This window comes from Fukomys damarensis, unplaced genomic scaffold (genome assembly GCF_012274545.1).
Source record: "Fukomys damarensis isolate Sample0158 unplaced genomic scaffold, DMR_v1.0_HiC HiC_scaffold_14, whole genome shotgun sequence".
NCBI lineage: Eukaryota > Metazoa > Chordata > Mammalia > Rodentia > Bathyergidae > Fukomys > Fukomys damarensis.
In genome coordinates, this window is record NW_022900926.1 from 75,338,466 (window position 1) to 75,364,591 (window position 26,126).

At 41.3% G+C, this 26,126-nt stretch overlaps 1 protein-coding gene and 1 pseudogene across 1 annotated transcript in view; both read left to right on the forward strand.

Moving 5' to 3' along the window:
- Positions 1 to 136: 136 nt before the first annotated feature.
- Positions 137 to 26,126, forward strand: part of Prep (prolyl endopeptidase) — a 131,164-nt gene continuing 105,174 nt past the window's right edge. Inside the window, exons 1-4 of the mRNA XM_010607198.3 lie at positions 137 to 157; positions 4,470 to 4,544; positions 24,031 to 24,164; positions 25,345 to 25,475. Coding sequence (XP_010605500.1) covers positions 152 to 157; positions 4,470 to 4,544; positions 24,031 to 24,164; positions 25,345 to 25,475 — 346 coding nt within the window. The 5' untranslated portion in view covers positions 137 to 151. The remainder of the gene's footprint in view (positions 158 to 4,469; positions 4,545 to 24,030; positions 24,165 to 25,344; positions 25,476 to 26,126) is intronic.
- On the forward strand, positions 8,451 to 8,550 carry LOC117286045 (annotated as a pseudogene).

Consider the following 26,126-nt stretch of genomic DNA (forward strand, 5'->3'; position numbering starts at 1 on the left):
CGGCCCCTGTCGGGCGCCCGGAGCCTCATGGCCGCTCCCTAACATCTGTGGGGATCAAGGGCAAACGCCCGGGCCGGCGTGGGCGCCGTGAGCGAGCGAGGAGACGGCAGGTGTCACTGCTTTTTGACTAGAGAAGCCTTTTGGCTTAAATATGGTGGTAAGAGAGTGTACGGTAGTGTGTTTCGGTGTGTTGGTGTAGGATGATGTAAGACTGAAGAGCGAAGGCAAACTTTCAGAACTTAGAGTGTTGATGTCCTCAGCTGAAGCTCATTCATTCTTTTTAAGCCTGACCTGCCCGGGGCTGAGCGCTGGGCTTGTTTGCTGGGGGAGCTGCAGAGGTGGGGAAGGCACAGCACGGACCCGACTGACCCTTTTCAAAATGAGTAAGTTTTACTTACTGGGAGTTTGCTATTTAAAGCTGTAGATGAGCTCGAGGTAACTGTTGAGATCCAGCGAGTGAAATTCTGGATAAACGTGTGTGTGTGTGTGTGTGTGTGTAAATATTAGCTTGGCGTTATAACATCTGGACTGAATCCAAACATCGCGGTCATGATTCTCTTAGTACATTTCTCAGATTACTTGAGATACAATTAGGGTAGAAGCATTTTTGTATAATAGTGTCTTCTCCTGTTTATGTTGGCCTTATTTAAACAAAGTCTGTACCCTGTGCCCAGTGTATTGCACATTGGGGTAAAGGGTGCTGAGGTGTTAAAGGACATATTGTTGAGACTGCTGAGGTGTTCATGGATTTTTGACCAGTGGCTATCAGGTAGGTGTGTTCCCAGTCTGTTAAGCCACTTGCTTACTACATTTTCCCTAACAGTCCAAGAAGCTCTTCCTGTGGTGCGAAGGGTTATTTCCCATGTGTGTGGGAGTAAAGCAATCCTGCTGGAATGGGAGAGGATGGATTATGAAAGAAGACCTGAGTGCTAGTTCTGGTTTTGTCACTCCTTTGTGGGGTGACTTTGAGAAGCTCTCTTCCCTGTTTTTGCACCTTGAATATGACCACAGGGCCAACTTGCCATAGTAAAGTTGCTGTCATGTATCCGTTCACATGCCAGGCTGTAGGACCAGTAAGGCAAATAACTGTCTCATTTCTGGTTTTTGACACTCTGCTTTTGGGGATAAATAAAAATTATAAAGCACTGCACTGTGGTTTGATAAGTACCGTTGTTGTTTTAAAGGGAGGCTGCTTTTTGCTTATTTTATCCCTACTCTGGGTACCAAAAAACCTATACTTCCTTTTTGTTTAATAGTATCTGAAAGGGTTAAGTAGAAACTTTATGAAGACTTCTGAAAGGTTACAAATCATTAACTTTAGTTTCTTCTCATCCAGAGGGTTCAGGATAACCCTAAGCCTCATGAGCCAGGAGAGGTAGCCCAGATCCAACTCCTTCTGTGGGTTTACACTGCCTTCATAGCCTACACAGTACCTTTTCCTGCAGCAGGGCGTTACTAATTACTAGGTTTAACTTACACATTTGCTTAAATTGTAACCTTTGGTTTGGAGGGTGGTTTGTTCCCCACTAGCATGTGCTGGCCATTGGTATAGTTGTCTATCTTTCATGTGTGCATCTTTCAGCCACAGGCTCAGCAGTCTCCTGTGGAATTACAGAGTTGAAGCATGAAAGCTTTTTGGTGGAACCCGCCTTCTTGGGCAGAATTTGTAAACCGTGGCTCTTGTTGGGCAGTGCCATTGACCATTCTCAGTGTTCACATCAGTAAATTCAGGCTTGCTTCAGGCGACTCATACCCTGACGGAAGGGTGCTGGGTGGGAGAGCACAGAAGAGAATAGGACTGATTTCATTAGAAGGAGATAATGGAGCCTGGAGGTTGCAAGTTGGCTATGGGAAAAAGGACATACCTGACCATATGACCACACTAAAGCCATAGTTACACAGGTCTGGTCCTTGTGGGAGGTGGGATGGTAAGCAGGCTATTGTGATCATAGATGGGTAAGCTTGAATGGGGCCAGGAAGAGGAGCTTGAGGACCAGGTCTGATGGGTCGAGCCTGCTGTATTTTGAGTCTACCCTTTCTCCTGAAGGTAAAGTATGGAGCAGGATTAAGTAGTACAATGTATCAGAGTCTCTATTTTAAAGCCTTTTGAAGTGAGGGATGGTTTACAAACTTAGATACTGTGTGAGTTGCATTTAAAGTATAGCTGTATGAGACCATTTGTAAGGAAGGTATGGTCTTATAAAAGGAGAAAAATTAAGGGCTGTGGCTCCTGGGATTGTCCTAGGGAATCAGTTCCTCATCCCCCTTAAAGGTGTCTTTTCAATAACTGACCTCAGTCTGCTTTAGACAGTCGTGCCAGGTCGTGGTAAAGACCATTCAGGGAGTCTGATCCACTGGGTTCTGAGATGGGGTCCACCTGCCTTCTTACACCTGACTTGGCTCACTACCTGAGTGATAGAGCGGGTGTTACACGAGCTTTAGCGCTAGCTACAGGTGGGTGGCAGCCCACGTGTAATCTCAAATGAGTTAATGTGGATGAAATCTATGGCACAATATTTAACTGGTGGCACTTTCTGCATAAATAGTAAATCTGTTGGCCTTTACCTTTATGAGCCTCTCTGAATTGCATTTTGTAATCTGTTAAATAGAAATATCAGTGCGCCTAGAGGGATATTCAATAAATATTTATGACTTAGGGTCTAGCACTTGATAACACCTTCACTTAATCACACAGCTAATGTGATTTCCAGTTAATCTGTTCTATCCATCCAGGTATGGGTGAGGCCATTTTTAAGGTATCTGGTATGTGCCCACTGTGGGCATGTGGCCCAATCTTGGCTATTATTATTATTATTATTATTATTATTATTATTATTTTGATACTGGGGATTGAACTTCTGTCCTTGTGCTAGCAAGGCAGGTGGTGGAACCACTGGGCTAAATTCCCGGCCCTATGTGGCCCAATCTTGTGCCTGCTATTGCTCCTCAAGATGCTGGATTGGAAGATCCTTTACAAGTTAAAATTATTCTAATGTTGTATTGTCAGGGAAAAGAAAGTTGTTATTGTAAGGCTATTTTAAAACCTCAACGAGGTAGGTGAAATGTAAAAGACTTGCAGATGAGAAGAAAAAAGTTTCCATTCAGTGGTGATCAGCTAAAGATTGAAAATTGGTGATTCTAGGGAAGACCCATCAGGTTAATGTCCCTTGTTCTTGTCAGTCAACTGATGAAAACAGTTCTAGAACTTTCCATCTTATCTGCCCATTGGTTGAATTGTGCACTTCCCAGTTCTTTGACCTGGCATCAGAGAGGACAGATGCAGAAACCTTGTCCAGTAGGCTGGGGAGATTGTCCTCACCTGACAGTGGCCATTGCTGGAACTTAAGTAACATTCAAATGTTCTTTTTTCAGGAGCATATAGTTTTCTTAAAGAGTAGCTCTAAACAGTCTGTTATTTTAGGGGCAAAGCAAGAAAGAGAAAGATTAAAAATTAATCTGAGGGAGAAATAATTTTTCAGGTAGCCTGTGTACAAGGAAGTCATAACCAGAATGTTAGAATCTTTTCCAAACTTGATTGGAAAGCTATTGTCAACATGGTTTCAATTAATAGGATTAATCTTGATCATGTGAGGCGGAGAGGTTTCTTGATGATTTTCTTTTGGATAATTTCTTCAGGCATAATCACCTGCAGAGTGGTGACAAGCTAGCCCACTAGTCCTCGTTCCTCAACTACTCACCCAAGCCAGGCCCCAGAATTTGTGCCATCAGAAGTTCCAGGTGGCAGCTCCAGAAATCTTTCCTTCAAACAGGCTTTATTTGCTTAAAGATGTTTATTTCTTCAAATATCAGGATAGCCTAAATGTGGGATGCTTTTGTGCCTTCCTGTTATGAATAATAAAAGAAGGCATTTCGTAGTAGTCTGTAAAAAGGAAAAAAATTTACTGTAAAAATGTTGTCATTGCATGTAGGTGCGCTTTTTTTTTTTAGCTGGTTACAGAATCATACTGCGTAGTCATTAACTTTTGGGGGTTGATTTAGACTTAAAAACAAAACCGATCTTACACTGTGTTAAAGAGACACTTCCTAATTGTGGGCAGGCCGAACAAGGACAGGAACATAAGTACATGCATGGTGGCTCCCTTGCGGGCTGTCTTTCTGGCGTGCCCACTGCGTTGTGTCCTTCTGAACTTGGCCCTGACAAAAGCATTTTCCAGTTTCTTTAGCACAGCAGCAGCCCTGTTTTCTGTTGTACAGACAAAGCCCTTTCCCATTCTGACCTTTCTTCTGACTTCCCTGGCCAGTGAAAACATTCTTTTCAGGAAGAATGGCTTGACACCTTTGAGAACCTGCCAGTTTGGCTTCTTGTAGTGATCTAGGCAGACATGTTGCCAATGAGCCAATTCGTATTTTTGTCAGTCTCTGTCCTATTTCTCTGTCACTTTCAGGAAATACTAGTTTTAATTGCATTTTGGCACTAATTACCAAACATTTTATTTTGTCTTTCACAGGTACAAGATTATCATGGACATAAAATTTGTGATCCTTATGCTTGGCTTGAAGACCCTGACAGTGAACAGACAAAGGTAATTTGGGCTGATAATTAAAGATGAACGACCATGATAGCACTAAATTCTAGACATCGGTGACTATGGCTTTTGCCTCCTGCTGTCTCCCTGTGTTTGCTGCTACTGGACAGAGTGCATACTTATTATCTCCGTTTTTTGTGAAATGATTCATAGGAAAAAAAAGACAAAAGAATGCTTTGGACTCTAGAAAAAAAAAATCAAGTTACTGAGTAATGTTTGTGGTTTGTAGTGATGCCAAAGAGCCAAGTATTTGAAAGCATTAAAAGGAAAGGTAGAAAGAAAACTGATTTTACTAGAGCAAACTGATATGAAGGAAAATATGCCCGATGCAGTTTTTTCCCCCAGAAGAAAGAAAATGTTATATATTGTACAAATATTAGGTCTTGAAAACTGCATGCTGTTCTTGGTTACTTATTGACTTTAACATGACAGGTAAATAAAAACTAAATTATAAATATGAGTGTTTTATATTTTTTAGAAGTAGGGGGTGGAGGGGAAAGTTTTCTGTTCTGTGTAAAAAAATATAAAGCTTTCTATTCCTTTGAAGATGCATGTAGTATTTCAAGAGTTCAGCAAAAGTCTCATTTCATTAGTGAAGCTGCCCCTAAGTGCTATGTTCCCATGGTTATTTTTCCCTCCTTCCAGTGTATCTTATCATTTTATATACTTTACATAGTTATTGAAATTTAATTGGGAAGGGGAGTAATGTTCCACAAATTCATCTCAAGTTCTTGGACTTTTATTTATAAGTATACTACATGTTACTTCAGTACATAAGAACATGTACACTATTTCCAGTATGCTCATCATTCTACCTATATGAGCTTCTTTAGAATCTGAGAACATTTGCTATTTGAAAAAAGAAAAGATCAGATGCTCTTCAGATCTACAGGTCAGCCTCTGAAAAGCTGTCTTCGCTCCTCAGTATCTTGGGGTTCTTGCCGCCATCTATACCAGTCTTCCTTGGAGAATTCAGATTTCTAAGACTGTTCAGATCTGCTGTGCACCTGGCTGGGGGAATTGAGATCTCTGACAAGGAAAGGAGTAGGATGAGTAGCTTAGCCAGCAGAGCATGGTGATATGTGGCAGAGGAGAAAGTGGAGGCAGGAAGACCTCCTACTGGAGAAAAATTCACAGCTGTCGCCTCCTTCACTGCTGTGTACTGGCTTACCTGCTTTCCCATCTGTCATCCTCACCTGTTTGTCACAACTAGCGTCTTCTCCTTCACCCGTTGTGGAAGCTCTTACAGCTTCTTAGCCTTTGTGCCAGAAGTAAGTGCCACTATTGAGATTTTCTAGATCTGCACTTCTAGCTACAGTCCTGTATTTTCTCTCTTCCCTAATTCCCTTCCAGAAAGACAGGTCTCATAGATAAGAATGCTTGATATTTGGGTTTAATATTTCTGCTAAGAAGCACTGGGTTATAGAAGTAAATGGGTAGAAACTCCAAGGTGAGGAGCAGGTGGATATCTTTGGGAGTGGTAAAGGCTCTGGTTCTGCAGATAAGGGGAGCAGCAGAGGGAAAAGGTGAGATTGTTTCTTTACCCTCATTGGCCACAAATGACCTTGATAGTTCAGCATTGGACTGAGCTGAGACCAAGGGATTGCACCTGGGAAAGGAGATCCTAGGTAGAAGCTACCAGGGAAGAAAATGAACTTCCTTTGCATCCCTTGGAAAATCATCTTGAAGACATGATGATTTCTTTGTCTGAGCTGTTGGGTACAACCTTGATTTTTCCTGCCTCTGCTAGGGGTTGAGTGATTCAGTAGTATCACAATGACCCAGATTTAGTTTATGTGTTGACAGTGCTGTTTCTTAGTCGGTAATGACAGGTCCTATGGATAGCAAGCAACTTGTTAGTGGATGTTAAGCTTCTAATTAGTGGATGAAACTTTGTTAGTGATCTTACATTCAGCCCTGAGAGAAGCTAATAACATTGTGGGGTACCCTGTTTTTGTAGTATACATTTTTTATTGGCTTTGTATACTCTATCTCATTTAATTCTCAAACTCTGAAGTAGATCTTGTTTTCCCCACTTTACAGATGAAAAGATTGACTAATACTAAGTGATTAACTTGCTCAAGGTCATGCATTTAGTAAGTGAGTACCTGGAGTAGAAGTCAGGTAGCCCAGAAACTATTTCTAGGCTTGCACTGAGATATAAAAGTAGGAGTCTGGTACCATGGCAAATGCTTATAAACCTACTACTTGGGAAGCTAAGTTAGGCGGATCCCAAATTCAGAGCTGTTCTAGGCAACTTGGTGAGACTCTGCTTCAAAAATAAAGAAATAAAATAAGAGCAAAATGACTGGGCGCCAGGGGCTGATCAGACCTTCAGATACCTTCAGAGCAGGGGTGACGGAATAAAGAGAGGCAGAGACAATATTCAAGGTACAAGGGGGACCAGGAGGAGCCGGCCTCTAGTGGATGATAAACTCTGCAGTTGACCCGCTTTTATTAGCCAGCAAGAAGCTCAGGGGGAGCTGTAGAGTACTTTTCCTGAAACAGTGACTGCAGTAAGAATGGGACAATATAAAACAAGGAATAAGTTAATCCTCACAAAGGGATCAAGTTAATGGGGATTACATCCTTCCCCTTATCTACATTCCTGCATTCTTTTTGTTTTCTTCTCAGCAGATGTTATCTTGCCTTAGGAGTGCTGTGCTTATGAGCTTCTCCTGTACAGCCAGGAAGCATGTAGCCTTCCATACATTTTCTTATTCCTAACGGAAGCCACACTGGCCTCAAGTCTGTGGGACCTAAGTCATGTAGCCTGGTCGCTAACATGGGCTTGAATGGGTTAAACTTCATTCTCACGCCGAAAAGTTGGGTATATTTTTTTTTCTTTTTTGTGGGGGTGGTAGGAGAATGCTGGGGATTGAACTCAGCATGCTTAGCAGGTGCTCTACCACTGAGCTACACCCTCAGCCTTCAAGATATGTTTTTTTCCTTTTCTTTTTTGAGATAGATCTTGCTGTGTAGCTAGCCTTGAACTTAACTATGCAGCCCAGGCTGGTGTCAAACTTGAGGTGATCCTCCTGCCTCAGACTCCTCTGAGTGCTGAGATAATAGACCTGTGCCACCATGCCCAGCATAGGGTGTGTTTTGTTTTTTGGGTTTTTTTTTTTTGTTTTTTTTGTTTGTTTGTTTTTTTGGTATTGGGGATTGAACTCAGGACCTTGCGCTTACGAGACAGGCGGCAGCACACTAAGCTAGATCCCTGGCCCGAGGTGTGTTTTTTTAGTGATCAGAAAAACAGCCCAAATGTTTGTCTACTCATGGTCATGAAAGCATAGCCACAAAAGTATATTAGCCAAACCCTGGTGTGAAGAGAAAATGTTTCTATAGCTTCCAAAACAAAGAAAAAGCTGTCTGTTACATTTTCAGTAATAAACAGTCAAGTGAGAAACCTTTGTAGGGCTTTTATACTAAATTTAGAAATGCTATCAATAAGTCTCTGATTTACTCTAGTATTTAATATAGCTTATCCAGTTGTGACAGTGCCTAGTATTTAAGGCTTTATTTTTTTATAGAAGAATATCAGAACAGACTTCTAACTTCAAAAATTCTCAAAAAACATAGGCTGGAGTGGGGAAGGGTAGAATCTAGGTGAATTCTTTCAAGCTGTCGGAACCATATATCCCTATTTATAGCAGATATTCCAGATTATAGATCACACATGGCTTATTTGATTCTCTGAAGCAGATCTAACCCTGATAGGAGTATTTAACATGTGTCTTTATAAAGAATAAGCAGTAAAAAATGAGAACCAAGACCTGTCATGTAAAGGTACAAGATCCCAATGATGAACGTAACTGTACTGTATACCTAAAATGTACCAATAAACTCAATGAGAAAAAAAAAATAAGCAGTAGAACAGCACATGCCTGATAAATACATAACATACTTCGACAGCATGTATACCAAAATTGGAATGATACAGCGATTAGCATGACCCCTTTGCAAGGATGCCATGCAAATCTTTGAAGAATTCTGTGTTGTTTACAAAAAGGTGCATAATACATGTGTTATTTAAATTACTCTGAGCCACATTAAAAAAGTAGGAAGTGGAATAAATTTCAGTTATACATTTTGTTTAATCTAGTATATGCTAATAATTTCTATCTAGTCTATGTAAAATATTAAGATATTATTTTTTCAAACTAAGTTTTCAAAATCTAAGGTGTAGTTTATACTTATTGCTCATGTCAGTGCAGATCAGCTGTGTGTCAGTATGTGGGAGCCAACATGTGGCTAATTAATGGCTAATGTGTTGGATAATGAAGATACAAAATCTATCTTACAAATAACAGATGTAAAAAAATAAATAAAACTTGTCAGATTAAACAACAGAATTATCATAGGAACTCAACAGTTTAATGTTAATATAAATAAATTATATAGCTATCCTAGTTGCTATTTAAAATCTAAAATTAAAAATAGGAATAACTGCTTGAACAAATGGCAAATACCGTTCAAAGTGACAGCTTAAACACTAAGCTAGAATGTTCCCTGTCAGGGTTATTTTTATGTCTTGCAAAGCTTTGACCAATACATTAAAACAAGAACCCAAATTTGATACAGGAGAAAATAAAGTCATCATTCATTATAGATGACACCATCGTGTCTAGAAAACCTAAGAGAAATAATTGAAAACTTACCAGAATGAGTGAGTTCAGTAAAGTGACTAGGTACAAAATAAATATAAAATCAGCAGTACTTGTATATACCATCAATAATAATAATAATAATTAAAACCCCATTTGATAGCAACAACTGAAAGCATATATCTGAGAATGAAGATTTCAAGCCATCTGGAGCAGTAATAGTGTTACTGCCACACATGGAAGACCTAGGGCTGGGATGTGCAGTGGCTCATTGGTAGAGTGCTTGCAGCTAGCATGCCCAGGGCCTTAAGGTAATCATTTAACAAAAAGAAAAACAGACGATCCAGAAAAAATGTGGGTAGTATCATTTGTAGCAGTGGAAAACTGAAATAATCATTTCCAACAGTAATTAAGTCATTGCACATGTAACTTCTTGACGAAATGTCATGAATATATTAACAGGTTGGGTTATGACACTTGCTTACTAAAGTGAAATGGCGTGTATGATTGAACACCGAGAAGGTACAAGATTACAGTGTTCCAGGTGATTATTACTTTTAAAAAATACCTTTGTGAAAAGTACTCTGGAAGACTCAATGTGGAAACACAAACTAAGTAAACACCAAAAGTTATGTGAAGGAAGAGGTCTAGATTAAAAACGTTTTATTTATTTATTTTTCTTTCTTTTATTGAGTTTACTGGTCCATTTTAGGTATACAGTACAGTTATATTCATCATTGGGATCTTGTACCTCTACATGACAGGTCTTGCTTCTCATTTTTTCCCCTTGTCCCTGCCCTCCCTTCACCCCCTCCTCCCCTCCCCATTTACAAACACTTTATTTCCATTTAGATTAAAAACATTTTAAATTCTATGTGTGATGTGCTCTACCCCAGTGTCTTAGTAACTCAGACCTCCCATCCACTAATGAGGCTCTGATACCGTCCCTCCCTTCCCTGACAGTAATGTGCAGGTGGCTAACTGAGCATCTTAAACTTCCCTGTGGTCTGGGTACTTTCTTCCCATAGCAAATGTCCGCAGGAAGCTGCAGGTTAAAGCCAAACTAATGTCTTTCCTTGGCAGACAAGATTTAAATGTTACAGGACTTTTGATAATCTCTAGGATTTTCAAATATCCTAGGGTTTCTCTGTAGATATTTTAGGGAGATAAACTCTACTCTCTGGTAGCTTTTTTTGGCCTATGCCGAAGTCAGTGTTCTGTTGCTTGCTTGCTGTTGCTCCCCCTCAGCTCTGCAGGGACACTCAGGCCTTTGGAGTTGTGTACATCACTTGCATCTAGACAGCACCTCAGGTGCTGGGGGCAGTATTAGGATTTAAACTTGCTGCCTTCTTCACCCATGTGCTGCCAGTCAGTCCACATTGCATCCTTTGCTCCCCTTCCTGATAAACTCTTACCTGGCTGGCTTTTGACACAACAAGTTCCGGGTAGAAGCAATATCCGTGCATCTTTCATCCTCCCTGTCTTACTCCACTTTTCTGCCTTCACATTCTTAGTTGACTATTCCAGGAGTTGTTGCTGAGTTACTAAAGAAGATGGATACAGAGAAGGGAGGCATTTCAAGGGCAAGGGGAGACCTTAATTGTGATGAACTGATAAGGTGGGCTTTGTCTGCAATTCTGTTCTGGCAACTCTGCCCTTGTTGTTATACTGTTAACTAAATGTAGATTATCAGCTCTATATTCTTGATGACTAGTTTTAGTTTTTTGCTGTTTTCTGAGAGCTGCCTTGGGTAGAATGAGGAAAATAATAACTTCATTTTTTCTGTGTTTCCTGAGAGAATTAATAAAGAACTAGCCCCCCCCAGTCCCCTGCTGCCACTGAAAAATCTTTCATGTACCATCACTTGTTCTAAAACAAGAAGATAAAATTGCTGTTTGCTTCAGAGAGGACCAAAGGAATATACAGTGTAGGTCTTCTTTTCTAGGACACTATGTGCTCTTCCTTCCCATTCTTCCATTGAGTGGTTAAAGGTGGCCCCATTACATCTGCTGGCAGAGAAGTAGAACAGAAATCATTTGATTTTGCAAGGTAAGAAATCTGAAAACTTCTCCTCTTCCCTTGTCTCAACACTCTTTCTTTCCTTGGCAGGGAAGAGTTAAATGTTGAAGGTCTGATCATCTCTAGGATATTTAAATACCCTAGGGTTTCTATGTAGATATTTCATAATTTCATAGAGGTCAGTGGAGGACAGAGTTTAGGGAGACAAAAAGCCTGCTCTCATTGGCGCCCTTCCTTTTCTGTGTCAAAATCAATGTTCTGTTTGCTTGCTTGCTTTTGTTTTTGTTTTCTGTCCTTTAAATTTAGCCCTAAATGTGTGTAACAAGTTTTTGCTTGGTTCTGGTATAGCTCAGGCTAGGACCTACCTGTACCTGTGTATTCCCTAGCATGGGTCATCTCTGGGGGAGCTTGGGTTGAGCTGGGTGAATTGAGATTACTCTGTCTGATTGCTTCTCCCGGTGAGGCCACTGCATTGTCAGGCTGATGGAGAGAAACAGTGGACCGGAATCTTGCTTCCAGGACTTCCAGGACCACCAAGAGCTGGTTATGTGTCTTGAAGCCAAGAGATGGCTATTAAAACTTATTGTTGGAGCTGCAGAACCCTGGACATCAAAGGTATTAAACCTTGTTTAGGTTTACTGTGTTCTTTGAAGACTTCAAGACAAACCAGGAATGTCCTCTTTGTAGATCCTTACTCTACACTATGATGATGCTGTACTATACTTTGATGCTGCTTCTGTGTTGACAATGAAGTATTTGCCAGATGGGGTCAGGGGTCAGAAGACACAGCTTGAGGCCTGTGGTCTTCAGTTTTATTCTGTGCATGTAAGAAGCTGTCTAATCTGGGATTCATTTTCTTCATTTATAAGAAGAGTAAAACCCTGAGCATCCGTTTAGCTAGAAGGTGTAACAACATTCACATGAGAAGATGTGTGTTAAATCCTTTTTACATGTACAACAAACACGTAATGAAGATGCTGTTTGGTATTAAATGTATTGGAATACAGACCTTCCAGTGCTATTCCCCTAGTTGCTCAGAATATTGAGCTTCAAAGACTCATCTTTTTATTTCATCCACCAAAGTTAACTGGATTTTCCTTTTGAGTTCTAGGTTTTTGTTTTTTGTTTTTGAGTTCTAGGTTTTAAACACACACACACACACACATATACACACTCAGCATTGATTTTTGAATGGAACTGGGACTTGTAAGTTTGGTTTCATCATGTGGTGATTAAACAGGTCCAAAGATCACCTTCAGGCTCTTGGATAGCATCTCTTTTAATTGTACCTTATGAACCCCCCCTACGAAGTTGGCCCATGAAAACACCCTGCCATCCATTCATTACCATCTGTTGCCACCTATTGTCTCTACCCCCAGGACTTTTTATGTCTCAAATATCTCATTACCTCCTGTGGGACTGTTGAGCCTTGTTCAGTCTGTAAGCATATGTCTCATAAACCCAAACTTGAAATTTGTATTTAGGGTACAAATTCCTTTTGATGTCTGGATGGGATCATTGTCAAAGTTATGAGGAAATTTTTGATGCCAAGTCACTCATCTCTTCTAAGTATTTTCTTCTTCTTTTTAAATCTCCTTTCTCTTGTTTTTTTGTAGCAGAATTTTTGATGCAAGCAGCAGAAACTGATCCTTGCCAAGTTAGGCAAACAGAATTTATGGCAAGGATATAAAGGCAGCTCCTGCGATGGCCAGGCATGGGACAGGCAGGAACCAGCTACTAATAAGGTTCTAAGGTTGGAATTCCCACTTTTCACCCAACACTGCTAATGGCATTAGTGATTTCCAGTCATTTGGGCCCCTGTCCCTTGTCCAAGTGACCCTCGTGCCCGGAGAGGGACTCTTGATTGACCAACCAAGCTCCAGACATTTGCTTGCCTTGTGGGTGTACTGCTGCAGTCAGTAAAAGAGTTAGTGGAGTCCTAGGGACTCTTTGGATCCTGTAGTTGCAGGACAGCTGCCCGGACTTTGTGTCCCACTACAAGGAAAGGAGAGTTGATGCTGGCTGTCCCACAGGCCACAAGGCTACTGGTCTTGTTCTCTCTCCATATGTACTTCAGTGACTTCCATTCCCTTGCTTCCATTTCCTATCCTCAGTTACCCTTGCGTCCCCTCTGCCAGGTATTAGGTTAAATGAGGTAGGTGAACTGCATAAAACAGACAGATGTGGTGCATGCCAGCGTGGAATGTATATGGTAGCCTGAGGAGACGAAAGATTGAAAATGGCCAAACATTTCATCTTGTTACATCAGACATCAGGGCCGAGAGGAGGTGGCTGAGCTGCATCTTGAGGAAAGGTTGGGGCTCCTGCCTCATTCGCTGACTGTTGAGGAAAACTCCATTTTAGAAAATCAGACACTAAACCACTGATGAAATGCTTTGTACTTAACACTGATATTTCCCTTCCAGGAACAATTTCTCAGCTTTGGTTTCAATTATCTATAGTTTTTCTTTGAGGAATGCTGCATCAGATATGGAATCTTTGGGAAAATAGTTGTTAAGTAACTAACAACGACAGCTAGGGTGTGCAGCTCAGCGGTAGAGCAGGTGCTTAGCATCTGTGAAGTCCTGGGTTCAATTTTTAGCACCCAAAGGAAACTAACAACTCAAGAGTAAAGATATGTCTGACTTCTCCCAACCTCTTTTTGATTGTATTGTGTTTAAAAAAAAATTTTTTTTTTTCATATTTAGTTGATTAACATCCCATTTACTGGGGCCGGGGATTTAGCTCAGTGTTTCCACCGCCTGCCTCACAAGTGCAAGGTCCTGAGTTCAGTCCCGGTACACACACACACACACAAAAATCAATCCCATTTACTGTGTTGTTTTGCCATGTCCGTGGGGGAAAGATCTCTGTCACAAAAATCACCTGGGACACTTTATAAAAGCACAAATCTCCAGGCTGGACACCAGATTTCAGTAGAAATATCTGTTCCCATCCCCAGATAGTTCTTTTGATCCAAAACGTCTGGGAAAACTGCCATCCTTATACATGAGAGAAAGATAATAATACCTTTGATTTATATAGGGCCTGTTTTCAAGGAATGAGTTGAACTGGTTGCCTTACTGTCATTTATAGTGTCTTTGTACATGAGAGTGTGCTTGTGGCTCCAGTTTTTCTCACTGGAGAATCTCAAAAATGTGTCACCATGAAGACTTCTGAAACTCTTCTCGGTACTCAGACCATTTGAATCAGTGATTCTCAGGGGCTCCCTTTCTGCTTCCAGAGAGTCTCAGGCCTTTCTTCTTTTTTTTCTACCCATGCTGACACCACCCTGGGTGAGGCACTTGTCTCCTGTCTCCCAGAGTTTCTTTCTGTCTTGTTCCCTCCGGCAACTCACGAGAACCCTTAGAGATCTTGGATCCTGCTTTTTTGTAGGAAGGTGATGATACATAGTTGGTAAGTGAGTAACTCTAGAGCTGAAAAGGCATGTTTGAATTCTAACTCCAAAGTTTTGCTAGAATGTGGTCATGTTTTTAGCTCCTATAAACTTCAGTTTCTGGCTTGTATTGTAGAGAAAACCACCTCATATAGTTTTGGTGAAAGCTAAAGGATAGTGCCAGGCCCATAGTAAGTGCTTAGTAAATATTCACTGTTGCACTTACCACTGAGAGGTTTAAATAACGTAGAAACTATTTGCTTTTTATTTGGTACCAGGAATCGAATTCAGGACTTGTGCTTGTGAGGTAGGTATGGTGCCACTGAGCTAAATCCCCGGCCCTACTATTTGCCTCTTGATAATTCCAAAGACCTAATCTTTAAAGCTGTCTGGGACTGTTTTTTTTTTTTTTTTTTTTTTTTTGCGGTTAATTCCTTGGCTCTTTTGCTTGTCTTATTCATGATTGTTACTCTGCTCAGATTTTCTTTTCGGGGGGTCAATTTTGGTTGTTTGTGTTTCTTAGAAAATTAATCCATTTCATTAAGGTTTTAAAATTTACTAGCATGAAGTTATACATAAATAGCAATCTCTTAACAGTGGTTTTATTCTCTGTGGTTCTGTTTCTTTGTCATTTCTCATTGTTTTAGTACCTATAACCTCTCCCCTTAGAGCTCTGGCCAAGTGTCTCATGTTGTGTTGCATCTCCTCCCCTTCCCTCCCCTCCCTGCCCCGCTTCCTTCCCCTCCCTCCTTTCAGCAGTTCTGAATGTGGCACATGCCTGTAATCCCAGCTGTTTAAAAGGCTAAGGTAGGAGGCTAAGTTTGAGGCCAGCATGGGCAACTTTGCAAGACCTTGTCTCAAAATAAAAATTTATAAGGCTGGAATATAGCTTGATGGTAGCATGTGAGGCCCTGCTTTCAACCTCAATATCACCAAAAAATAAAACAATAGAGCCAGACATGGTGGCACACACCTGTAATCCCAGCACTCAGGAGGCTTAGGCAGGAGAATTGCCGAGAATTCAAGGCCAGCCTGGGCTACATAGTGTGTTCAGGGCCAGACTGAACTACAAAGTGAAACCCTGTCTCAAAACAATCAGTCAATCAAACAGCAGTTCTTTATCTTACATAAGTCACAGTTTAAAAATTTTCTAGTTTTCTTTTCTACTTTTAAAACTTTTTAACTTAAATGTCACTTTTCTCATTGAATGATAAAGCTCTTTAGTGTAGAGGTGCATTCAGGCTTCCCTAGGCAGCCCTTAGGCAAACTTCTGGTCGATTCTTCCTCCGGCATAATTCCTGTAGTCATCCAGCCTAGCCTTGCTCAACAAACCAAGCTTGATTAGCAGGGCCTGAAACCTAGCTCAAGCTAGGTCATGTGAGCAGAGGAGCTGTGTGGCTGGCATTAGAGTCTGGTTTATCTCTGTATTTAGGCACGGCCTGATCCACAAGTGCACATGGCATTTGTGTTTCTCTCTTAGGTCATCAGTTTTCCTTACCCTATTGATTTCCAGTCACCTCTACTGCGTGGTAGAGAAAGATGGGTCTTGTCTCCATAGGTTTCATGCAGTCTTAAGGCTCCACTTCCCTCTGCCAGTGTTCATCTCTGTCCCAGGAGAAGCCTTCAGGCTTTGCGTGGGTTCATGACCACTTCATTGACTGTTGCCTATACAGAATGGATGGAGACAATCTGCTGATAACAATGAGCAGGCTCACGTACAGGAGGAACGTGACTGGAGGTAGCATAGTTAGAACACAGTGGTGTCCACAGCGTCTGCTAGATGGGGGTGCTGGCTGCCAGGCCCCGGATCTTCACTCAGCTTACACAGTGGCAAATGCTAAGGTCTAACTCTCTGAAGGAACTAAGAGTCACTTTCCAGACCCGGTCTTTTTATTTGCGTACAGCGCACCTCACCTGTACCAGATAGTCCTCATCAAGCACAGTGTGATCACTGTCCTATAGTATGTAGCTATGGTGTATCTAGGTGGGTACATTCTCAGGCCTATTCCCTGTGCACTTCTCAACTAAATACTGCAGCACTGGGACAGACCATGCTAATAAACCTGTAGAAAGTTGTGGCCTCCTCCGCATGGATGCCCTGCTGGCCCTGGGTCTGGGACAGGGTTGGAGTGATTGCCCAGAAGAGGTCACATGTCCCTCTCCTACTGTATGTGTGGGGCTTCCCAAAGATACCAGAAGGAAACACATTTCTTGTCACATTCTGTGAATTTTAACATGTGATGCTCATATTTTTCTTATTTTCCAAGCATTCTTATTGCACTTTGGAGTCCCTCATCAATGCACAAATTATTCAAGAAAGCATATATTTAATTTCTTAGTAACTGGTTAATTTTGGATTTGAGATACAAATTATTCTTTCCTCGCCGGGTTTCTGGTCAGTGGAATATTTGCCAAAGAAGCAGAGATTAACACCTTCCCACCAGCTTGAACCACCAATGGTACACATGTGATTATCCCTTGGGGTGGCATGGGACAGTCAGGCATGTACAGCTCTGTTGTGAACATGTTAAAGTTTAATTATCTTTGAATGGGCTTCCTGGCAATGACTAGTATTGAGAAGAAAGCTTGACTGTAAGGTCAAAATGAGAGTTTTTGTTTCCTCTCCCCTAATTGACAATAGGCAGCCCCAGTGAGGGAAAAAGTTAATGTACCCATCAGAGACAGGCAGAGAAGGTGGAAAGAGACTGACTGAGCTTCCAGAAGGCCCCCCTTGTCCTGTTGAGCATGTATAGCTGGAAGCTGTGATGAGCCCTCCTTACCTGAGAGTAGATGTCTTACTGACAAAAGACAAACCCCAAGGACTCAGCGCCCTTGCTGATTGAGTTAGGTTTTTCTCCTGTGGAGAATAAGTACTTTAGGTTTTGAGGCTGTGAAGAGAAAGGCACCTCACTTCGTTTAGGTTAATGGTACTGTGGTCACAGCTGTCTGGCCCGATTTAAACTGGGGTTTAAGTTTTCTTTGCTGTCTGAGGTACTGCTGATTTTTGTTAATGTTCCATGAATACTGGAACACAAAGGACACTTTCCTCTGCTAGGAGTCCTCGTCTACCTTGGGAAGTACATTGTTCCAGCAGTCTGTATTCTCAGTTTCTAGATGTGCGTTCTGGGCAGCAGCTACACTCATTCTGTCTCTGGCATGAGCTGTTTGCAGCCTTCTGTGTGACTGATTGTCCAGGACCCGTTTCCCTCAGCCTGTGCTGGAAGCTCTGCCATTTTTTGGCTTCTTTTTTTTTTTAATGGAGTTTTCCCTGCCCTTGGAGAGTTGCTTGTGATTTCTGCTAAAGCGAGAAGGGATCCAAGTGCCCTGCCCCCTCATCCCTCTTAGCCCTTCACATAGGCTGGGGTTGGGGTCTCTTGCTGGGCATCAACCACTTTTTCCAGAAGCCCCCCATAGTTGCTTTAACCAGGTCCTGTGCATGTTATATGGTTCTGAATACCTCAGGGGATTGACTCTGGGACCCCCTCGCAGATACCAAAACCTGATGGTTTTCAAGTCTCTTAAATAAAACTTTGTAGTATTTGCATATAATTACTACATGTTTCCTTCTCAATCAGCTCTAGATTACTTATAAAAACCTACCACAGTGCTATGGTAATAGTTGTCACACTGTATTCTTTGGGGAGTAATTTGGGGAAACAAAAGTTTGTACCTGTTCAGTAAAGATCCAGTTTTTTTCAAATTTTTGATCCATGGTTGGTTGACTCTTATTGTGGATATGGAGGGCTTGCTACTGGCCACTTAGGTTCACACACTCAGGTTCCTTTGTGCACTGCTGACCAAATCAAGAGAGGTGATCCATGTTAGTAGAAAGGAAAAAGGATTTATTTAAAGCTAGCTCTGAGGAGCCGGGGGGTCCCGTTTGCCCAAGATCACCATTTCCTCACGTACAGATGGGAAAATGTCTTTATAGTAAGGAGGAGTAGGGAGCACAGAGGGAATATTGATTCTCCACACTTGCTGTGTCGCATCCTGCGAGCTCCAGCTCATTCTTCTCTTTCTTGTGGAAAGGAAACTGGGCTCCAGCCTCCTGGAGTATTGACATATTCTGTTACTTCTTTTGGGCAAGCAGGGGTCGGTGCTCAGCAAGGGGAAGTTTGGAGAAGTTGCTTATTTCTAAAAGGAAAACAATCTTAGCTTCTTAAAATCTAACTTTTGAAACTTTAAAAAATCTTAACCTTTACAGTTCCATTTTGCACTGCCAGGCACAGGCTGTGTGTTATAGCAGAGACTCCTCAAAGTCTGTGCGGTGTGGACAGCACCATCCATCGTTTTTGTTCATATGTAGAAAGAGGGGTGGAGAAAGGACTCTCTGGAGAAAGTCTCCCACCTGCAGCTAGCTCCAAGTGGTCTTTTTGTAATCTCAATAAAAACTGACTTTATTAAACATACTTTCTTTCGCCGCAGTGCCTCCGACACTGATGGTGCATTTCTTTATGGCCAGAGGAAGAAAGCGGTGGTGTTGACAGCCTGCGTGCTGAGCTACCTATCCCGTCCTCTCTCTCCTAGAAGCCGTTTCCTCTTCATTTGTTCCCTGGTGCCATTCATCTTTATCTTTCTACTGACTTCATCATTCGTTGTGCTATATCATGGCGTCTTGTGTAAATGTTTAGCTAATGATTCAGCCATCACATTTTTTTGTTAGTTTATGTGAGAATTGCAAAAAGACTTGAGAATTTTTTTAAGGAACTTTATTTTTATTTATAGTTCCATTTAAAAAGGTAGTTAGAATGTGTATATTCAGATATAGAGCGATCAAAAGTGATCTCGCATCTGTTTTCCATAAGCATGCATATTTTTAATTGACCAGTAAAGTTTTTTATGTTCAAAGTGTGCGACATGAGGTTTTGATGTCTGTGTACACTGTAGAATGGCTATGTCAAGATATGTAACATGTGCATCACCTCATATATTTACCATTTTTGTGGTGAAAACATTTAAAATCTACTCTAAGCCACTTTCAAGCATATGGTCTTCTGTTATTAACTGTAGCCATCATGAGGTACAGTAGATAATCTTGAACTTACACCTGCAGTCTGAAATTTTGTGTCCTTTGGCCAGAATCTCCCAAGTAACTCCACAGCCCTATGCTCCTTTAACCACCCTTACATGCTTTGTTTCTGTGGTTTTGACTCTCAGATGCCACATGTAAGGGACATCATGAGGTATTAGACTTTCTGTGCCTGCCGATCTCAGACTTGAGTATTTTGTGTATTGTAACACAGTGCATGTGAGGACAATTTGACAGCATTTTCTCCAGAGACAGGAAAGGTAGAGGGATCTTCAGGTCCCAGACTCAGCCACTCTTTGCCAGGTAGCTTTGCTTTTTTTTTTTTTTTTCTTTTTCCAGTTGTGTTAAGAACACAACATGAATTCTACCCTTGTTACAAACTTTTTAAATTGTGCTCAGTAAAGTATTAACTATAGGCACAGTGTTGTAGAGTAGATCTCTAGAATTTGTCTTGTGTAACTGAAACTTTGTGTTTAAGCTTTGTGGTTGTCAAGGCAAATGAGATATAAATAAAATTGTTTAGTTTTGAGTGGCCACTCTGCTGGGGGAATGTGTTTGGATTAATTTGTAGACATAAAATCCAAATTGTTGATGACCCTCAGAGGGTCAATTGCATGTATCATTAATACTCATTCACGTGTGTGCTACTTGAATAGATCCTGGCTTGTGACTGGATACTAAAACTCTTGAGGCACAAGGCATTTAAATTCTCCTCACTGCTTGGTGTCACCATGTAATTCTTCTGGGTCCTCCTGCCTTTATCCTTTATCCTTTATCTTTCTTTCCCTAAAATTTGTTCTAGTTTTTAGACCAAGTAGCCAGAACTGTCATTCATGTATGTTTTTCTGGTTAAAAATGTCAGAAACATTAGACCCTCTATGGAACCTGAAATTTCGGAAAGCCTATTCATAGAACATTTGCTGCTACTCTCATGAAAAGGACTTAGCCAAGTTGTGAAGATATGTGTAACGAAAGAACTTCAGACGTGCAGGAATTTGAACGTGTTTGGTTTTACATTTAAATATTTGATCTGGAAGAGTGTAGTCTTTAAATATTGCTCTGTCTAAAATACTTGACTAACATGGGTGGGATGTACTGATCTTAAAATTATCTAATAGCATTATTATGCCTGGTGTCACAGTTTTATTTATTTTAATTAGAAAAGCCAACGTGTCAGCTGTAGGTCAGAATGGATTCTGTTCATAGTATAATCACAACCATGAGGCATGTAAAAAACAGTGAAAAATAGAGAAATTGTTGGAAGAATAAAATTCTTCCTTCAAAGAAAATGAACTGAGCAATTCCTTGCGCTTCCTGTGACCTTTGGAGTCCATCAGGCCTACCACAAATTCAAATGGGCTTTAGGATTCCTTCCTCAGCAGGTGCCCAATAGAAGGGGAAGGACCAACAGAGACGCTCAGCTTGCTGGGGTCTCACTGTGGAGACTCTTTAAATAGCCATTAAAACTCCAGACTGACATGCACTGTGCTTGTTTTTGTTTTCACTCCTGTGACGGTGATTGTTTATGTACCTTTCAGAGACCAGCCATTCCTCTTGGCCTAGCTTCTCACTGGGGCCTTCTCTCTACCCTCATAACTGGCCTTCCTGTTTCTGCTTTTCCCCCGCTCGTCTGTTCTCTGCTCAAAGCAGGACAGTCTTTTGAGAGAATAAGCCAGATGATCAAATTTTCTCCTTCCCTGGTTTGGCTTATTGCACTTCAGTGAAAGATTAAAACTTCATATCTGCCCACCAGGTACCAGGCCCTCCAGTCTCAGCCAGGATTGCCCCTCTTGCTCATTCCCAGCTTCACTGACTTTCTTCCTCTAATTTGTACTTGCCAACTTTGTCCCCTGCCAGCCTCCCTGCTCCTGCTGTCCCTTTACGTGAAGCTTCTCCCCCACTCTGCGTGGTCCCCCCTCTCAGTAATCAGACCTCAATTTCAGCCTTCCTGAGAGGGCTTCTCTATCCACCTGCTTCAGTGGTCCACAAAATCTGTGACCAATGATTGATTTGTAAGTGTCTAAACTGTCGTAGATAGTTTCTGTGGTAAACTATAACGAAGATGGCGTGGCAGTGTCAAATTGCCATGAAGGTTCTCAACATTAACTCTTGGTTCAGCACTTGTCTCATTATGAGCTGGCTGATAGCCAAGTGCTCAGGAGCCAGCCCCAGCCCTTAGGTGATATTTTGGGTAGGAGCACTGCTCTGCTCATTACCCTGCCTGTAGCCCTCAGAACTTGCCTCTCTCTCCAACCCTCTCGCTTGTTTTCATCTCCCTTCAGTAAAATGTGAGCTCCTTTACGGTAGGGATTTTGCCTTGGCCTCATCACCTATCCCCCCACAACACCAAGGTCGGTGCTAATACATGCTAAAGTTCTTGTTAAAGCATGTAAGCGCTCCAGCTCCCTGATGTTCTTGTTTTGTCCAGGCTGGCGCAGTCCAAGTAGGAGAAAACTGTGGGAGACCTTGGTTGCCCCTCCCTGGTTGCCCCTCCCTTCACCCTTGGGTGGATCTGCTTTCTCCCTTTTTTGTCCAGGCTGGCGCAGTCCAAGTAGGAGAAAACTGTGGGAGACCTTGGTTGCCCCTCCCTTCACCCTTGGGTGGATCTGCTTTCTCTCCGTATCTGGTATTGGTCACTGCTTTTGTGACTGTACTATAAAGCGATTCCAGCCTTGGTGATGTTGCTAACATACTACATGACTGTGACCAGGTGGCTTTAGCAGCACAAGCTTCCGTCTTCTTTTGGTTCTTGTACTGGGTATTGAACTCAGGCCTGTGCGCTTGTGTGGCAGGTGGCCGCACCACTGAGCCAAATCCCCGGCCCCTATCTACGTATCTGTAAAGTAGGAATGGCAAAAGTGAGGTCATAAACATTTCCCATAAAGTGAGATCATGCTCTTGGACACACGTTTTGTAAAAGGCCAAAGATTTATACAATCTGAAGAAAAACCAGAGTGTTGGACACACATATTGCAAGCTCCAAACTGCTGTCATTCTGTGGCTTCTCAGATGTGCACCAATTTTCTGACTAAAAGCAAAAGTCAGTTTCTTCCTTCATGTTCTTTTTTGTGAGGTAGAATGGAGTCGGCATACTTTTTCTCTACAGGGCCATACAGTGAATATTTTAGGTATTATAATCCATGTAGTAGACTTCTGTTGCCTCCCCCAACCCTTCCAACTCTGTAAAAATATAACAACTGTTCTTAGCTTGAGGGTCTTAGGAAAGCAGGCCAGCTTGAAGTTTGCTGATCCCAGATGGTGGACAGTGGAAACTTTATTTTCAGTTTGAACAAAATAAGAAGTATGATCCTTCACACTTTTGTTTTTCTTGAATTAGTCCTCTTTCAGAAATGTTGCTAACCACTATATTCATACTATGCATTCTTTCTCCTGCCAAGTGCATTGTAAATGTGAATGAGTTTTGGAACAGTTTCTCTCTGTGCAAAATCATGGTTCGCCAGAGCTGGATTGGTGGTTTATGAGGGGAAACCCAAAGCATATTTGTCCACTTCAAAGACTTCTTTGAGATTGGATGGACCTGGAGGGCTTTATTACGCATCCTGAAGCGGACTCTGTTAATAGTGCATCTTTGTCTGCCATCCACAATATTATATTCGTAATTATTTCTTGAAGTTTCCCCCCTTAATGATTTACCCATTTGTAGACATCTGATGAAACCTTCTGTTGAACTTAGTGCTGATCCAGTTAGTCTTGTTTTATCTCTTGCTAACACCCAAACCTAAATTATTATGAGGTCAAGTTTTACAGTATTATAAACTTTTTAACTGCTTAGTTCTATATAAGGTGTTCTTGGGTACAACTAATCTCATGTAAAAGCAGCCCTTTTCCTGCCAAGATCTCCTGACCTCTTGCAGCCCCATTGTTTTTGTTGTTCTTAATGCCACTCATCTTTTTTTCTTTAATATTCTTTAGTTAGGAATTTTAGTTGGAAATTTTAACTTTAATTCTCTGGAGTTAATGTGGTAGATCTTAGTAAAAAGATAAAATCAGTGGAATTGTACCTAGGTGTCGCTAATTTTGTCTCAGTTTGAGATTGCCTCTTGTTGTATAAGAACTCTGGAACATTGGCACTGTGTAAATGTAGATTTTTAACAGCCCACAACCCAGGCTGCAGTGTAGTATGCTTGTCAGAAGCCAGCTCTGCCACTCCCCAGCTGTAGGATACTGAGCAACTTTATATCCATTTGGATCCACAGTTATCTATAAAGCTGGCCTAGTGAAAGAACCTTCTCTAGAGCATCAATGTGGGTTTTAAATGAATTAATACATGCTCTGTGAAAGTTAGTACCATGTAAGGATTAGTTGTTCCTTAGGGAAAAATAAGTGCTTGCTGATACATATCGATGGTTAGCATTCCACATGGGAAAATTTGTGTTGACTTGCTTTGCCCATTTTGATTTTTTCCCACAGGCTTTTGTGGAGGCCCAGAATAAGATTACTGTGCCGTTTCTTGAGCAGTGTCCCATCAGAGGTTTATACAAAGAGAGAATGACTGAACTGTATGACTATCCCAAGTACAGTTGCCACTTCAAGAAAGGAGACCGGTATGTGATACTGTTTTCATTTAATTTCCTTTTCACTTTCTAGCTGAATGCTCTCTTAAATTGCAAAATACAAGTTCTAAATAATTTATCAGTTTATAAAATTATGTCATCATAAAAAGAATTCATTTCTGTGTTTAAAAAGGAGACTATTCTTTTTTTTTTTAATTGAGTTTATTGGTACATTCTAGGTATACAGTACAGTTACATTCATTACTGGGATCTTGTACCTTTACATGAGAGAAGAATATTCTTTGTTTTATTGGGTGTTGTTATCCAAATTCTTAATAGTTAAGAAATTTAGTAGAGATGTATGCTATGAAGAAGTCTAGATTGTAAGAAATCATTGTTGTCTTAAGGCAAGCAGTTGGTACGATAGGATGATTCATAAACAGCATTGGAGATTGTTTGTCTCTAATATTGTTTTTGGCTCTACTGGTTGAAACCATTGTATTGTATTCATTTCTTAATCCAAAAATGATGAGATGGACCAGGAAGTAGATCTATAATTCAACCCTTTTGTTCCTCTCTCTTTAACATGCACTTGAACATATTCTCTTGTTCTTTTTTAAATCTCTTTAGAGCCACCATCGCAGATTTACTTACCATGCTCTGCCCTTACCCATATCTCAGCAGTTGAGTCTGTGTGCCAGCCCTGCCTGCCACCTGTTTTTAATGAATAAAGTCTCATTGGAACACAGTCATGCTCATTTGTTTATGTATTGGCCACGGCTGCTTTTGTAATACAGGACAGAGTTGAGTATTATAGCAAGAGACTCTGAGATGCATGCTGTCTTGCCTTTTGTGGGACAAGTGCGCTGACCTTGTACCTTAGTAGCCTGGCTAGGGAAGCTAAGGGAATTTCATTTCAGGAAAATCTGCTTGCTTCTTCATTGAAAAAAATAGTTAATGCTTGAGTGTCAGTTGTAATTTTACCAAATCAACCTTTGTCTCTGTTTAGTTACTGTGCAGAATTATAGTAAGTTATTTACCTACAGAAAGCAATTCAGGTAATAAGCTTTAGGTACAGGGAGCCAGTGGGATCTTTCACAGTAGCACTACTGCCTCTGTCACCGCCTGATCTCTGTTGTACCTTTCTGCTTTGGGGATTTTGTTTCATGTTTAGTTTTAGTCCACAAATAGAAAACGCTGTAGCTAAATAAAGAGCATCTCTCTCCTGCAGGTATTTTTATTTTTACAATACAGGTTTACAGAACCAACGAGTATTATATGTGCAAGATTCCTTAGAGGGTGAGGCCAGAGTGTTCCTTGACCCCAATGTCCTGTCTGATGACGGCACAGTAGCCCTCCGAGGTGAGTCCCACCGCCCAGGCTCTTGGGAGTCCGGAGGCTGCCCTTGTTGCTCTGAACTTAGTGTAATTGCTGCACTTTGAAATGCCACAGGGAGTTCAGACCATACTGCAGAACAGATGCACGTACAGTATTAGTGGAGCTAACTTTTGCACGATATATTTAGAACATGAATTTCACATTTTCTTTCTCACTTCGATAGCATGAAGCAGAACTGGAGAATAATTTCACACTGGACCTGGTTTAGCTTTGGGGATCTTGAAGTATCATCATCTTTTCCTATAGTATCCCTGAGACCTATCTGTAATTGGAAAAGTTAAATCCTCTGTTGCAAGAAGTGCAAGCTGTACAGCCAGGCGTGGTGGTGCACACCTGCAATCCCAGCACTCGGGAGGCTGAGTGAGGCAGGAGCATCACTGGAAGTTCGAGGCCAGCCTGGGATATGTAGCGAGCTCAAGGCCAGCCCAAACTACACAGCAAGACCCTGTCTCAAAAAACCCAAACAGACAAACAAATGTAAGCTGTACAAAGAATGTTCAATATTCTAAGTATAAGTATAAGCCAAGAAAGAATATTATCAGATCTGTTTCCTCAGAGGACAGTCATCAGAGTTTCAAAATCAAATTAATTTTCAGCATGTTAGAATTATAAGCA